At 48.3% G+C, this 17124-nt stretch overlaps 1 protein-coding gene across 1 annotated transcript in view; it reads left to right on the top strand.

Moving 5' to 3' along the window:
• skila (SKI-like proto-oncogene a) overlaps positions 1-14528 on the top strand; it is a 31255-nt gene extending 16727 nt beyond the window's left edge. Inside the window, exons 3-8 of the mRNA XM_062530550.1 lie at positions 3146-3235; positions 4673-4752; positions 6624-6760; positions 9025-9302; positions 10152-10382; positions 12010-14528. Coding sequence (XP_062386534.1) covers positions 3146-3235; positions 4673-4752; positions 6624-6760; positions 9025-9302; positions 10152-10382; positions 12010-12258 — 1065 coding nt within the window. The 3' untranslated portion in view covers positions 12259-14528. The remainder of the gene's footprint in view (positions 1-3145; positions 3236-4672; positions 4753-6623; positions 6761-9024; positions 9303-10151; positions 10383-12009) is intronic.
• The last annotated feature ends 2596 nt before the right edge of the window (positions 14529-17124 follow it).

Raw genomic sequence — 17124 nt, 5'->3', positions numbered from 1 at the left:
AGAGGAGAGGAAGGGTGACAAGAGGAAGGGTGGAGGGTGTTCTGTACCTTTTCTGTGCTGTTGTTATTCACACTTTCACTATATTGTACACACACGCACACACACACAGAATCACATCTAAACACATTACTCTGGCATGCCCATGCAGTGAAAAAGGTCACCGCTGTGTATGTGTGCGTCTGTCTGTGTGTACGCACGTGTGCGCTTATATTGAGCATGCTCTACTGTGGCCTAGATAGAATTTGTCATCAAGCGGACGGGGTTGTAATTCCCTGTGCTGTGTTGGCAGCTTGTGAAACACAGACTGTGTGTGTGTGTGTGGGCGCTCATTGTTGCTGATTTGACCGGGGTTAACAGGATGGACACCACATTTGACCTTGAGCACCCGTATGAACTTACTGGGTGTGACATGTGGAAGTGCATGGGGTGGTCAAGCCTTTTGCAGTCAGCACTTTAGTAACACACACACACACACACACACACACACATACACACACACACACACACACAGGAACACACACCCACCCATTTGTCCTCGCATGTGTCTGCTCACTGATTCTAATTTGTCAAGTATTCACCAGGTAATCTGACATTTTACCTTTTTCCTTAGAGTTGCCATGAGTAGTTGCTTAAAAACAAATCAAAACAGTGATGGTGGCCTGGAACACCATAGTTTTTGTGACTGGGACCCTGTTTGAAAAGGTGTGCACGTGGGTGTGTGCATGCACACGTCCACTGGTGTGAGTGTGCGTGCGTGGGTGGGTGTTTGTGTCTGTGGTTTGTGGTTAATGGTTACACTGCAGTGCTTTTTTAAGAGTTAACGTTAACTGGGTGAGAGGGAGAATCCACAGTGCCACTTGGCGCTGATTGGAGTTGTGTAAGTTAGGAGTCACCCAAGAGTGGGAGAAATTGTGTGTGTGTGTGTGTGTCTGTGTGTGTCTGTGTGTGTCTGTGTCTGTGTGTGTGTGTGTGTGTGTGTGTGTGTCTGTGTGTGTCTGTGTGTGTCTGTGTGTGTCTGTGTGTGTCTGTGTCTGTGTCTGTGTCTGTGTCTGTGTCTGTGTGTGTGTGTGTGTGTGTGTGTGTGTGTGTGTGTGTGTGAGAGAGAGAGCCGCCAAGCCATAGCAGACTGCTGATGGATTAAGAACAGCAGGGGGAGAGTTCAGCTGAGTGAGCCGCAGGAATGCTAATCCACATTGTCAGGGCGGCTCGCCTCTGTAGGCCAGTGGGTAGACCCCACTCTTTGTGTGTGTGTGCATGCGTGTGGTACATTTAGAGCAGTGCAGATTGAAGATGCATGGACTGTAGTAATGTTACTGTGCAAGGAGACCTCAGCTACACAGACGCAGGCTTTTACACCTCACCTCAGTGGACATTCTGTCTATTAGCACAGTTTGCTGTAAACAAACTGTGTGTGTGTGTGTGTGTTTGTGTCTATGAGACCAGGGTGGGTGTACGAGAGAGTTTCATTAAAACAAGATTACAAGGTGCTACAAGAGAGGGAGAGAGAGAGAAAGAGAGAGAGGAGGAGAGAGAGGATAATTGTGTGAGAGGGAGACAGAAAAATAAAGACTGAAAGAGACTGTCAGACAGATAGACGGTGAATTACTAAAGCAGACAGAGACCTCAGTGATGTAGACAATAACAGGCACTAATTACTTTTCTCCTCTCATTACTAGTCTACGCGCTTCCCAGTTGCTCTGATTTATTAGTATGTGTGTTTGGTTAGAGCCCATCCTCCACCCACACAGAGTGTGTGTGTGTGTGTGTGTGTGTGTGTGTGTGTGTGTGTGTGTGTGTGTGTGTGTGTGTGTGTGTGTGTGTGTGTGTGTGTGTGTGTGTGTGTGTGTGTGTGTGTGTGTGTGTGTGTGTGTGTGTGTGTGTGTGTGTGTGTGTGTGTGTGTGTGTGTGTGTGTGTGTGTGTGTGTGTTTGTTTTTGGAGAAGTGAGGCAGTCTAAATGCTGCTGATGAATGAGAGAGAAATGATGGAGAGAGAGAGAGAGAGAGAGAGAGAGGAATGGACAGTGGAGATGCATTGTGTCGGTAATGGTGTAGTGCTGTAGAACTGGCAAGGGAAAGTATGCACGCACGCATAGGCTTTGTGTGTGTTTCTCCTCCCGTTTGTGCTCGCATGTGTACATAATGCTGTAGATCACACACTGGAGACGTGGCCAATTACGACCCCCCCCCCCCCCCCCCCCCCATTCTTCCTCTCTCCTCTCTTTCCCAGCCTCTCTCCCTCTGTTGGTTCTCTCCGTCCCTCGCCACGCCTCTGCCTCTGCCTTCCTCCCCATCCACTTTCCTCTCTGTCTGTACACCAGCTTTCCATCCCTGTTTTCCATCCACACTGCCTTTGCATCCTCCTCCCCCTCCTCCTTTCCATGCTGCTCTCACATTCACTGTGTGCGTGCGTGCGTGCGTGCGTGTGTGTGTGTGTGTGTGTAAGTTCTGGAGTAGCTGTAGAATGGGTTTTGTGGGCATTGGGGATATTGGGTTAAGATGCATGAAGGCACATTTTCTTCCCATCACCCTCCCAACACACACACACACACACACACACACACACACTTCTCTATAGCTGTTTCAGGAGGCCAGAGAGCACGCCCTCTCTTATACAGTTTAATGATTCCAGATCAGTGCGCCCCTGCCTGTTCCAGGGGTTCCGAGAGCACTGGGGAGATTCGGTAGCACCACTGTGGCGACTGGCAAGGGCTGTGTGTGTGTGTGTGTGTGTGTGTGTGTGTGTGTACACACATGTGCCTGTGTGTGGAGATGGGGACGAAGGTGGAAGTGGGGAGCCGGGGGTTGTATGTAACATGTGACCATGGCGTGGAGAATGTGAGCTGAGTGTTTATGCACATACCTCAGCCTTGGCAACAGCGCAGTACCGTTAATCATATGCAATGTTCTCTCTGATGTGTGTGTGTGTGTCAGAGGTGTACTAGGTCTGTGTATGTGGGAGCAAAGGGGGTTCACGGTGAAAGGCTTTTAACTTAGATAAGATGTGAATACTGAGAATGCTGAACATTGCCACAAGTGCTTTCCGTAGCAGTGTGTTTATCACTGGAAGTCCATTCAATTTTTCACTGTTTCCCTCTCTCTCTCTCCCTCCCTCCCCCTTCCTCTCTCCCTCTCTCCCTCTCTGAAGGCTGTGGGTGAAGATAGCCATATGGTGAAGGCAACCCCTAACCACTGCTCCTCCAATGGCAAGCTTTCGGAAAACGAGCTCACTAAAAAGGTAATGCACAACACACACACACACACACACACACACACACACACACACACACACACACACACACACACACACACACACAATTTTAGTGTGTGGATGTTATTCTTTCCCTACTTGCATGCACTCCCTGTACTACCCATCCCCCAGCATCCTCTCATTCAAAGAACCGTCACCGTGACAACCCACACACACACTCTTGCCTACACACATGCTGTAACAAGCACGCATACACACAGACACACACACACACACACACACACACAAAGTTATGCACACATAGTGTAACACATATACTTACTCATACACACACGCTTACACATGCATCCACTGCCATCTTGTTAAAACTCCTTCAGTGCCATAGTTTATCTTCTCCACCCTTAGAACAGCCATCCATTCATACAGAGCAGCCAGGCGGCTACCATCACCCACTCAAACTTAACAGATACCCACACACACACACACACACACACACACACACACACACACACACACACACACACACACACACACACCCTTTCTGCTCTACCTGTCAGGCCTGCCAGCCTAGTGCTGGATGGATGGCTCTTGCTGTATGCAAATGTTATGGTTGGATGTTTGTTCTGCCACTCCTGTTTACACTGCTCCAGGCTCTCACTGCTGAGATGAGCAGTGTGTGTGTGTGTGTGTGTGTGTGTTGTGTGTCTGTGTCTGTCTGCCTGTCTGTCTGTGTGTTTGTTGACAGTTGGAGAATGCACAACAGTAGTTGTTTTCTGTGTGTGTGTGTTTCAAGCATTGTCCTTTTTACACCGAAGAGCTTACAACGTGAAAAGAAATGTAATGAAGTGGTGCGATTAACGAGAGGAAGTAGCTCTTTCCCATTTCTAATTCTAAGACCTTGTCCACACTATAGTACAGACACAGTGGCTCTCCGTTCACCAAAATAGCCCTGCTGTTTATTGTCCTGTGATAGGCCCTGTCTTATCATGTGATCTGGGCTCAAAAAACCATAGCAACAACATGGAAGACAAAGACAAAAAATGGAAGACAAGTTTGCGCAGATATTGCTGTTGATTCCAACTGTCTGCTTTTGTGTTTTGCTGACGTGCTGTATAGCTAGACGTTAGCTTCTTTTGACTGACACCATTTTAGCATCTTTTGCTGTTAACTGGGTTCTGTCTTACGTTGCCCATCCCTTCAACTTCACTATGCTTTTATGTGACGGTAAAAAAAAAGAAGACCTTTTTGGCACATTAAAATAATTTTTAAATGTTTAAAGTTTTAGAGAGATTAAATTTAAAGCTCTCGCATATAGTGCATATAATGTGGACAAGGCGGCGGAGAGTGGTGAGTGGTGTTTCCTGTATGATGGTTGACGTGGCGTTTGGTCCAGTAGCCTGCTGTCCTCAGCGTGTCTGCAGGCCCCTGCTTACAGTATGTGTCCCTCCCCTCTCGTCCTCGCAGGGCCACACTGGCACAGTGTTCCGCCATCTGTTCCCTGACATCAAAGAGGAGCCTGGACACGAAACCACCGTCCACCCCAGGTAAGCACGACACACACACACACACACACAAACACACGCAAGGAAAATGAATATACACACATGCCCACTCAATTACACTTTATTAGCTAGTCACCTATGCGTCTATGCACCTATGCATTGACACTCGCTCAACAGATATACAAACATATAGACACAGACATACAGTGAGGAGAAAATGTATTTGATACCATGCTAAAGTTGCCTAAAAAGAGGAATATAAAATCATCATTTGACAATTGATCTTAATTTCTTAATTCAAAAACTGAGTAAAAATAAAACCGCTAAGTACCCCAATTTTCTTTGTGATCGAAGAATGTTTCGTAAATAAATAAATGTTCTTCCTAAATGCTAGGGGGAAGGAAGTATTTGACCCCCAATGTAACCATATGGGAATTTAACACATAGGGTTAACATAGGGGCAGGCACATTTTTATTTTTTAAGGCCAGCTATTTCATGGATTCAGGATATTGTGCATCCTGATAAAGTTCCCTTGGCCGTTTGAATTAAAATAGCCCCACATCATTATACACCTTTCACCATAACTAGAGATTGCCATGGTGCTTTTTCCAGTAGGCCTATTAGCCTGTTTGATGCTCATTGAGCTCAATGCAAATCAAACAGGCTAATAGGCCTACTGGAAAAAGCACCATGCCAATCTCTAGCTATGGTCAAGGGAATGTGATGATGTGGGGCTATTTTAATTCCAAAGGCCAAGGGAAATTTATCGGGATGCATAATATCCTAGATCCATGAAATAGCTGGCCTTTAAAAATAAAAATCTGCCTGCCCCTATGTGTTAAATTCCCATAGGGTTACATAGGGGGTCAAATACTTCCTTCCCCTAGCATTTAAGGAAAACATTTATCTATTTACGATACATTCTTCAATCACAAAGAAAATTGGTGTCCTTGGCGGTTTGATTTTTACTCATTTTTTGAATTAAGGCATTAAGATCAATTGTCAAATGATGATTTTATATTCCTGTTTTAGCATTGTATCAAATACATGTGCTCCTCACTGTAGCTACACTCCGATATACACACACGCTTATAAACGCGTTTAGAATAGCAGAAAGCACACAGTGAACAAAACCGCACACGGACATGTCTGCCGTGCCTAGCGTTGCATGCCAAGCCCAAGCTCCCAGCGCCTGCAGCTAAGGCACACATCGCCCGGCCCACTCCCTCTTCGTGCCGCTGCCGTCTCGCTGTGTGTAATCTGGCCCAGATTAGGAGCCCGGGAATAAGATGGATTACAGCCAAGCGCTGGCACAAAGGCAGGGCAGGCCAGGGCGGCCCATGTGATCAGGCTAGACAGCAAGCCGGGGCGGTGCGGGGCAGGATTAGAGCCGGCCATGCCGTGTGTGTGTGTGTGTGTGTGTGGGTGTGTGTGTGTGTGCGCACGCGCCTGCCTGCAGTACTTCTGTCGCTCTGATGACGTCAGGAGCCTCTCGCGTGGTGTGGCCCTCTGCCTACCCCTTACCTTTCACACGGTGCCACAGTGTCACGCAGCCTCATTTAGACTTCCAGAACTTTAATAATAAAGCAACAAAACCAAAAGCTGAAACAGTCCTGAATTTGTACAGCTAGATGCCCTGGTACCTCTGTAATTACTAGTCTTTTGCATTCAAGACACGTGTGAGTGTGTGTGTGTGTGTATGTGTATGTGTTTTTACGGCAAGGCCGAGTCGGTTAGTCTTATCTCAGGAGACGCACAGGAATTCGTGTGCCTCAGTATCAGCTCAGAGGACGAGGCCAACTGGAGAGGTAGATAAGAAGAGGCCATGTTGCGTGTGTGTGCGTGTGTGTGTGTGTGTGTGTGTGCGTGTGTTTAACTCTGTTCTCCCTCTCTGTCTCTTCCTGTGCTACAGTTACTACCTGTACCCGTACGATAAGATGCTGCCCCCCAACGTGTCTCTGCGGAAGGAGGAGGAGGTCAGCCAGGAGGTGTTCGGGGCGCTGCTCAAACAGCACTACAGCCACAACAGACAGGACACACCGCCCATGGGTGAGCACACACACACACACACACACACACACACACACACACACATTTACATGCGTGGACACACACTCACATGGACACACAATTGTTGACCCTCACACGCATACTCATTCGATGGTCAGGAAGATGTTATTTAGTGTTAGTCACACACAAGGACACACACACACACACACACACACACACACACACACATTTACATGCATGGACACACAATTACTGACCCTCACACGCACACTCATCCGATGGTCAGGAAGATGTTATTTAGTCTTTAGTCCCACACAAGGTCACACTCACACACACTCACACACACACACACACACACACACACACAGAATTAAACAGGGACTTACACACAGCTGATGCTTAAGATGGAAGTCATCCTTCCTCTACAAGGACACAAGCACAAAGAGACGTACACTCTTAACACACACACACACACACACACACACACGCACACTAGCAGGCCAAGGTGTGTTTTATACCCCAGGTCAGGTTCGTGGCCAGGCCTGTCTGCTGTTGACTCTGGGGTAAAGGGCAAGAGAGGGAGGGAGGCTCACCGCTAATCATTAATGGAGTTCAGAGTTTATAGAGCTCTCCTGCTCGCTGCTCAGGGAGTGTGTGTGTGTGTGTGTGTGTGTGTGTGTGCGCGAGCGAGTGAGTGTGAGCAAACTGCAGCATGTGCCAGGTCTTTTCTCAGTGGTGGGGGAGGGGAGGGGAGGGGAGGGGGTGGGGGGTGGCTCTCTACGCTGCAGCACTTTGCATCTCTGCCCCTCCTCCACTCCTCTCCTCCACGCCACTCTGCTCCTCTCCTCTCCTCTTCTCCTCTCCTCCTCTCCTCTCCTCTCTCTCACTCTATTTGCTTTGCTTTAACCCCCCTCTTCATGCAGATGATTTCCATTCACAGCCTGCCTGCCTATCTCTCCCTCAGCTTTTTCCTCTTCCTCCCATCTCTGTCCATTCACTCTGGCGTCCTCCTCTCTTATCTCACCCCTTCCCCCTCCCTACGCCCCCCCCCCCCCCCCCCCCCCCCTGAAACGTGTGGATGTGTAGCGTGGGTGTGTGTATGCTGAGTGTTTGTGAGTGCAAGATGTTTATGTAGTGTGTGTGTGTGTGTGTGTGTGTGTGTTTATATATGTGTGTTAGCCTTTAGGGTTTCCGGTGTGTGTGTGTGTGTGTGTGTGTGTGTGTGTGTGATTGCAGTAGGAGACAGACACGACTGAGTCACTGCAGGGGTGGTGTGTTAGTGTGTGTGTGTGTGTGTGTGTGTGTGTGTGTGTGTGTGTTTCCCGCTCCTCTGCAGCAGCAGCAGACCTGCTCTCTGTCCTACATTTGAAGGCATTTTTCCGTCTCCAATCCCCCTTGGACGGTGTGAGGAGTCGCTCGGCTGAGCACATGGCAACCTGTCTCTCTCTCTCTCTCTCTCTCTCTCTCTCTCTCTCTCTCTCTCTCTCTCTCTCTCTGTCTGTCTCACATCCCCCTCACATTCTCTCTCTCTCTCTCTCTCTTCCCCTCTGTTTCTCTCATGTTTCCAGTGTTGCGCCAATGCCATAGGGAGCAGCAGCAGTGAGAGCGAGCCTCTATAGCCGCTATAGCTTCTCTGGCCTCTCTGGCTTCAGATTCTCTCCCTGCTCCAGCACTAACCTGCTTCAAGTCCTCCCTTTATAACGTGTGAGGTTCTCTCTTTCTCTCTCTCTTTCTCTATTTCTCTGTCTCTCTCTGTCTCTCTCTCTGTCTCCCTCTCTCTCTCTGTCTCTCTCTCTCTCTCTCTCCTTTCCTGGCCTCCAAGCTCCAAGTCACCACTCCTCCTCTTCTTCCTCCTCCTCCTCCTCCTCCTCCTACAAACTGACCTTCAGAGCCACGCTAGCTCTGCAGTAGCAAACATACACACACCCACGGAGTGTTAGTCACACACAGACCATAAGTGTGGATGTGTATGTGTCTGTGTGGGGGTTGAGGTTCTGCCGTTTTCTCGCTCCGTCTTCATTGCTCAAGCTTGTTGCAACAGCAGTGTAAAAGTGTAACATAATTATGGTAGAATACAGCAGACATGGAGAACTTCGTCTAGCTCTCTCTTTCTTTCTCTCTCTTCATCCCTCTTTCTCCGTCTCTCCCTCTCCCTTCATCTGTCTTTCTTTCTTAAATTCCCCCATTCATTTAATCTATCCCTTTCTCTCCCCCCATCACTCTCTCAGCCGGTCATCTCTCCCTGTTCTCTATCTCTCTTTACTCCATCTCTCTAATCTCTCGCTCCTTCTCTCCCTCCTCAGACCTGCACTCCTCCCCGTCTGCAGCCGCTCCTTCAGACGAGGCCGCCACCGCCGAGTGCCAGGCTCCGCCGGCTGCCGAGGTTGCTGTGGCAACCGGCGGCAAGAGCGCCCACACACCTGTGCTCGCAACGGCGGCCCTGGCAGACGGCGCGGTGGCCAAGGATGGCAGCGTTGCCGAGGACGACAAGGACCGCATCGTCCTGGAGATCGTGCAGATGTACAGCCGGCAACAGGAGAGGCTCAACACCACACTGCACAAGCAGCTTCAGCTAGAGATGGTGAGTTGTGTGTGTGTGTGTGTGTGTGTGTGCGTGTGTGTGTGTGTGGGTGAGAGTGTGAGTGTGTGTGTGTGTGAGTGTTTGTTTGTGTCTGTGTCTGTGTCTGTGGGACAGTGTATGAGGCCCACGCAATCACAACAGGAAGTCATCTGGGGCAACCTCTGTGGCCTCTAGTGACCCGACGGTTGTTTCTTTAACATGAAACCTTGATCTGGCCCATTGTGGTGCTGCATTGTGTACCCAGTCACACACTCCCTTTGTTCGCTCTTCACAAACAAGCCTACGAGTGCAGACGTTGGCTGTTGTCAGGAAGCGAGTAGGTGACTCATCAGGGTGATTGCCACCGCTGCGCTTACTAGAAGCTCTTGACTCACCACTACACAGTAACAATCACAAACAAACCAAACGCATGGCGGCTCAGTGCCCACATATGAAAGCTTTCATGTATCTCTGCCCTGTCAGAAGGTGTTTGTTTCATGACATCTACAGTATACTTTTATAGCCTCCCTGTTGACATTTATTATGCCATAGCTGAAATGAATGTCCAAATTATAAAAAGTAAGATCTATCTCTTTAGTTAATTGGATTTCTTTAATCTCAGTGATGATACAAATGTGTGTTAAAAATTTTTTTTGCTGCCCACAGTTTGTAGTCCCATTGAGATATGTGTGAAAATATTTGAACACACTCGGTTTCAAATGAAAATGGTGTGCATGTCTTGGGTATATATAACAGAATAAATCTACATTGTGTATGTTGTGTACACACGTGTGTGTATTTGTGTACATCTTTGTTGCTGAACTGATTCAGTCTCGTGTGATTTATCTGTGATCGTGTGTGTGTGTGTAGGAGCTGGAGTCGATGCGCGGCGGCTCGGCGGCGCGCCTGCGGGAGTTGAGCGCGGAGCACAGCGAGCTGCAGACGGAGCTGGCGGCGATGCACACTGAGCACGCCCGGCGGCTGGAGGAGGCGCGGCAGGAGCAGCGGGAGCTGGAGACGCGGCTGGAGCAGCTCCGGCAGCAGGACTGCGCCTGCGAACCAGGCAGCCAGAAGCAGCAGGAGGCGCACTACACCGCACAGGTAAGGCCCCCTACGCTGCACCACACAGGCGCACTACACTACACCACACAGGTAGGCTCCCTACACTACACCGCACAGGTAAGGCCCCCTACACTGCACCACACAGGTGCACTACACTACACCACACAGGTAGGCTCCCTACACTACACCACACAGATACACCACAGGTAGGCCCCCAACACCTTACAGGTAGGCTCCCTACACTACACCACACAGATACACCACACAGGAACACCTTACAGGTAGGCCCCCAACACCTTACAGGTAGGCTCCCTACACTACACCACACAGATACACCACACAGGAACACCTTACAGGTAGGCCCCCAACACCTTACAGGTAGGCTCCCTACACTACACCACACAGATACACCACACAGGAACACCTTACAGGTAGGCCCCCAACACCTTACAGGTAGGCTCCCTACACTACACCACACAGATACACCACACAGGAACACCTTACAGGTAGGCCCCCTACACTACACCGCACCGCACAGGTACACAGTGCAGGTAGGCCCACTACACTATACTGCACAGGTATGCCCACTGCAGCACACCCCTTTATTATAATCCAGAATATCACCGCTTTAGCTAGAAACCGATAGAAGACCGCCCCCTCTCAGGAATCGGCTGCACTCCCCCTCAAGCAACAGCTGCCGCCTGTCTCACATCTGAAACACGTGGACACGGGTGTATGTGAACACACACCTGCAAGCTGCTTATTGCAGTTTGTTCTCCTGTATGCTCAGAGCTCAGCAAGGCCTCAGGCTGCCTGGATCAATATAATACATAATCAGCACTGACCACTGTGCTTTATATTGGAATAGAAAAGAAACACTCAAGCTTCTGCATCAGTAATGTTATTCGGAATCAGTCAGTACTCTAGAATAATCCGTAATTCCATTTACCATGAGGACCAATCAGACTGCGTCTCTGTCTGTATGCTTGTACTCTTGGCCAGTATTGCGGCAGTGCAGAGCAGATGCTCCACCAGTGAGCTGAGGCCCTGGGCTGCAGTGCTCCTCTTGGAGCACCGGGCTGTTGTCTTAGTCCGAGGGGAAGGGGTGCCGCCCAGGCCTCAGGTCCCAGGGCGGAGGGTGGCGTGCGAGGGCGGCCTGGGGAGGGCTGTGTGTCGTCTCCGGGTGTTGGGGGAGGGGGTCGGGGGAGGGGGTCGGGGGCTGGTGCCGGCGAGGCTGGTCGGGCCTCTGCGCCTCACTGGCTCTTTGTGTGGGGCTCTCAGTGGCCTCTTTTCTCTCGGCCTCACGGCTGCGCTCGCTCCAGCGCCGCACAGGGACCCACGGATGCTGGAATGCAGCCCACCCCTATCCCCTCCCTCTCCCTCTCCCTCTCCCTCCCTCGTTTCTGTCTCTCTCTTTCTCCATCCCCCTCCCTCCTTCCCTCCTTCCCTCCTTCCCTCCCAGACACACAACACAAAGCCAGGCCGGGGCCTCCTCCTCCTCCCGGTGCATTCTGTGTGTTGGCATCAGGTTCTGACAGTCTATCAGGATTGTAAAAATGTGTGCATCTACGTGAGACTAAACTGCCCCCCTCTGTCTTGTGTGTGTGTGTGTGTGTGTGTGTGTGTGTGTGTGTGTGTGTGTGTGTGTGTGTGTGTGTGTTTTCAGCTGTCTAAGCTGCGTGCGCGGCTGGAGCGTGCGGAGGCCGAGCGCGCGGAGCTGCAGGACGAGCTGCAGCGGGAGCGGGAAGCGCGGGAGTACCTGGAGCTCACCATCGCCCAGCTCCGGCAGCAGATGGCCCACACCGGCGCCGTCACCGCCATCAGCCCCAGCCACACTCCTCCGCCCTCCAGCACCCCCACCCCTACAGAGGCCTCCCCCTCCACGCCACAGGGCCCCGAGCTGGCCTCCGGCTAGAGGGACACGCGCCGAGCTCCAGGCCCCCGGCCCCAGCCCACCTCAGCTCAACCACACCCTACCGGGACCCTCACTCGCCCTGCATGGCCTGGCCCCCTCCTCCCCCTCCACCCCTGGAGCCCAGGAGAACCAGGCCACAGACTTGCAGGACACACGAGCAAAAAAAAAAAAAAAAACCATCCTGAGAAGCCCGTGGGGCCCTGTGTGGAGAGAGGAGGGCCACTCTGCTGTGGCTCCTCACGTTCATCAGCTCTCTCTCTCTTCACTGACTGATTAGGTTCTATGGACATTTATGTTGTTTGTTTGTTTATTTTTTATTACTATTTAATATTTCTTTAACAGGATCATATCCGCTCCCTTCCACAACCCTCCTTAGTATTTGTCTACCTACCGCCCCCTTCCATCTTTTTTTTTTTTTATTATTATTGTCTTGCTTGTTAACAATATTTAAGATTTTGCTTGTTTGCTTCATTTCACTTTGTTGTTTCGGCTGTGCATGTTGATTTTATTTTTTAATTTATAGTTCTGGCCGGGGAAATGCTTGGCCAAGAGGGAGGTAGTTTGAAGGACTCCTTAGGCTTAGGCTCCCTCCTCCATGACCACACCCCACCCCACCCCAGCCCAGTCCACCCCATCCCACCCCACCCCTGTACCGCGTCAGCCCCAGTCTCTCTGGGGTTTGGATCTGCTCCTCTGTGCCCAAGACTGACTGAGGTGCACGTGAGACCCTCCGAGCTCTCGTCCTGGCCGGAATTGGGCTCCGGGTTCAGTACAGGCCTGAGAGTCCCTGGGATCTGACTGTCTCTTTATGCTACCTGGCTCCCCCACCACCACCACCACCACCACCACCAGTTGGAGCCCAAAGAACCCCCCACCCCTACCCTGCATACAGCCCTTTACTGGCCTCCAGCCTCCACCAGCCAGCGGCAGCAGGGAACTGCATGGATGTTCACCCGTGTCGTCGTCTTTTGGTTTTGAAACGTAAATGAAAGTTTTTTTTTTTTGAAAAGTTCTATCATGCGGACATTTATAGTAAAGAACATTGGGATCCTCCTACATAAACTACAAAACTTTGTCGCAATTAAGGAAGAGAATGAGGCATAATGTCTTCTCTCCTTCTCCAGTGCAGTTTGAAGGGTTCGTGTGAAATCCTCTATCTATCAACCTTTCACCTGCCTCCAGTGTCCCTCTCTGTCTCATGACAGAGAAAATGGAGAGAGAAAAAAAAAATCATGAAAATCGCTCGTCTGAGCAGTCACTAAGCAGCAGGGACAGGACAGCACACCCTCTACTGGACAGGATGGTGTATGACACGCTCAACTGTGTCCACTGTGTTTTGATGTGGTTGGTACAGCAAGCACAGGCCACCTCTGTCTCTCCACATGTCCAGGTGAGGAGTTTGAGGCGGGGCCTCCTCCATCACTTCCTCCTGATGCCGGGGGGGGGTTGGCTGTGCTCGCCACAGGGAGCCAATTTGTTTTTGGGTTGCGAATGTTAGCTTGTTTCTGATGGTTTGTTTGACTGAAGATTGAATCACTGTGAACAGGAGTGCTTGGACTTAATCTGGTGAGAACAATTAGGCTTGTGTGTTTGGGTTTATTAATGGTTGCCCCCTTTTCTCATTGAAATGAATTATATATATATATATATATATATATATATATATATATATATATATATGTTTTGGGGGTTTTTTTTCAAAAAAAATGAAACAGTTGTGCAGCTGCATTTAAGTTGGATGTTGTAACAAAACAAAAACAAAAACTAGCATTAGTCTCACCAGTGCATGGAGGCTGGAATCACATGAGCGGATTTACTGCAGCAGATTTAGGTTCAGCTCCACTCGTGCAAAAGCTCTCCCTCAGACTAGTTTGGGCACAGCCACCCCAGCAGTATGTCGTTGTGTGGGCCTTCAGATAGACCCCCGGCCTCCCCAAAGGCTGCTCTTTCCCCCGAAGGGAGGATGGGTGTGGAGGCCCCAGGGCTGAGGGCACCATCAGAGACTCCCTCCCAGAGACAACCCCAACCCCTCCTCATGTTAGCGCCCTGTGCGCTCGCTTGGTCTTGTGTGTGTAGTTGTTTGTTTGTTTGTGTGTTTGCTTCTTGCAGTCAGTGAGCAGATGGATGGATAGGGAGGGGGGAGAGGGAGGCAGTTATGTGTGGGGAGGGGAAGGATTGCGCCTGAAGTATCTTGACTGCAGTCAGAACCCGCTACCTGACCCAAGTAGTGCAAATTATTGGTTGCTATTGGAGAGAAGGAAGATGTGGTGAAGCTTCACACATTTTTGCATCAATTTCATTATGATGGGGGGAGGGGGAGGGGGGGGGGGGGGAATAACACAAAGAATTTAATGATCAAATTATGCTGTACATGTTTGCTTTTTTGGTTCTTAAACTTTTCATGGATATATTGAGAAGCTATTTAATGTATTCACTAATAAAAGATTTATATTCATCTTGTATATACAGTATATAGTAGTCATTAATATATATTAACTGTTGTATGAGGAAATCTACTAAAGGTTATATGGACTGAATCAGAAAAAAACACACAAAAAACTGTAGTTCCTTGCAGGTTTTCTTTTTTTTCCGCATTTATACTGAGAGAACTAAGAATAACTTTTGTATTTGTGGGATATATTTGGGGCTGTGACTGAACTGCATTGCTGCTGCACCTTGCCCTCCAAAACTGATGCGTCCTTTTGTGTTTGCAATTCATATCTTGATGGACAAAATTGTATTTTTTTTCCTTTCTTTTTTTATCTTCAAAGGACTGATTCTGATTTTCTCAAGGTCATTATAAAAAAAAAAAAAAAAAAAAAAGAGAGAGCAAGATTTGGCGTAGATGGATGCACACATTTGATCTCTCTGACCGTGAAGCCTGAGCCTCTGGTAGGGAGAGCCAGTGACTAAATCGCCTGGCTTGGCACAGCTCAGTAGCTGGAGGTGAAATGCCATGTGTGGTAGCCCCATGTTCTGCAGCCTCACTTAGTTGATCCTACTGAGTGATCCTACTAATAGGATTGTGTGTAAGGGTGCGCCTGTATGAGTGTACATGTCTATGTGGACTTCCTGAGAGCAAGTGAAACACAGTGCCCTAAAACCAGATTGATGACCCATGCCCTCACTGTGCTCTAAAGGCTGTCCATGCTTGTTGTTGCTGTACATGACCTCGTGTGATTTAAACAATGGCAAAGGTTTCGCAAGGGCATATTTGGAAGCTAAATGCGTTGTCAGTATGTTCTGAAGCAAATGCAAACAATCAGTATTATTATTATTATTATTATTATTACTTGCTATAATTACCTCGGTCAAGAAAATGCTGTTTTTTATGTGTTGAGATATTTCTGTGTATTTCTGGAGCTTTCTAGACTATTTGATTTTGTCAATGCTGTGGAACATTGTGTAAATTGCATTTTTTTTATATATACCTGGGGAGGGGGCTGTACGTTTTATAGCAGGTATCGGAGTATGTGGTCTGTGGTCTAAATACCTGGCAGTGTTGGGGGGAGGAAGTGTATGACTCTTGCTGTACATACTGTATTGTTCATGCATGCACCATGACTGTGGACATTGCAAGAACCGTACCTCTGCAAGAGGGCATTTTTGACTTGCGAATCCACAGAGCCACTGGTAGTCTCAGAGGCTCTCTCTGACCACTCTCACTTGTGAACAACGGTACTGTGCGAATGAGGAGACCTCACGTTCACCACCACCACCACCCCTCCCCCACACACCCACACCCTGCAACATGTGTTCAACACAAAGTACTATCTGCCAGCATAGCCCATCTCCCAGCGTGGTGAACGATCACAGATTTTTATATATAAATATGGATATTAAGAAGGCATGGATGTGTCGCTTGCTCCCAGCCTTGGAAGCAGTGGAGTGGGTTTTTTTTTTTTTTTTTGTGAAAGACAACCGATCACTCTGAAAAAACATTTGAACTTATTCCTTTTTGAAAGAAAAAAAAAATTGTTAAAATGTTTCTTTGATGGGGACAAAAAGCAATTCTGAAAATGCAGTGTCTATGTATGACCATTGCATACTATCTTGCCAATTCTGCGGTGTGATACGAAGTTTGCTCTTGCATGAAATGAGACACTGTTCTCCTACCTCATGTTGTGATATTAAAAATGTTTTATAAGCAGATGACGCATCTCTAACCATTTATCATAATTGATATTTACTAGCAAAATGCATACCTGTACATGCTTTTAGCTAATACCTCAGTTGTATCTAGTGTTTTGTTTATTTTCCTAATTTCAGACCTTGTACATATATCTTGTATAGACATTGAACTTGGATTAAATTCAAGTAAAGTCCTGTAGTGTCAAGATTGCTGTGTCATTGAGATTTTTTTCCTCAATTGTATCATGGTGGTTTCCCTTAACTTAACCCAACTACAGACATCTGTTTTATCCTCTGAACCCAGCCGAATTAAATCCATATTGAATTAAATTTTACCCGCTGTATCTACAATTATTCTCACTTGCTTTGGCACATTTCTCAGATTGTCTTGAATTTTTCAAAGCTAGTTGTTCATCATCAGCCACATTATCTCGTTACTTGTGCACATCATAACATCTATCTGTCATCATGCTCAACAAACGGCAAACGTTTTGGCATGTCAATGCAATTGATTGTGTTCAATTGTTTGCTGTTTTTGTACATTATCTAATGAAATAGGCCTCTTTTTTCCCTTCCTTATTGAAATGATCCACAGGACTTTTAAACAGTCTTTGAATGACATGGTCAGACGACAAACTGGATTACTGTACACAGTACTCATATAGACAATATACAATGAATATGAATCTGGTCTGATCTCCTATATGATTTCCCACATACAGTAATGGTAATGAT

Source organism: Sardina pilchardus, chromosome 2 (genome assembly GCF_963854185.1).
Source record: "Sardina pilchardus chromosome 2, fSarPil1.1, whole genome shotgun sequence".
Lineage (NCBI taxonomy): Eukaryota > Metazoa > Chordata > Actinopteri > Clupeiformes > Clupeidae > Sardina > Sardina pilchardus.
Note: the sequence above shows the minus strand (reverse complement) of the source record. Positions and strands in the feature narration are given on the sequence as shown.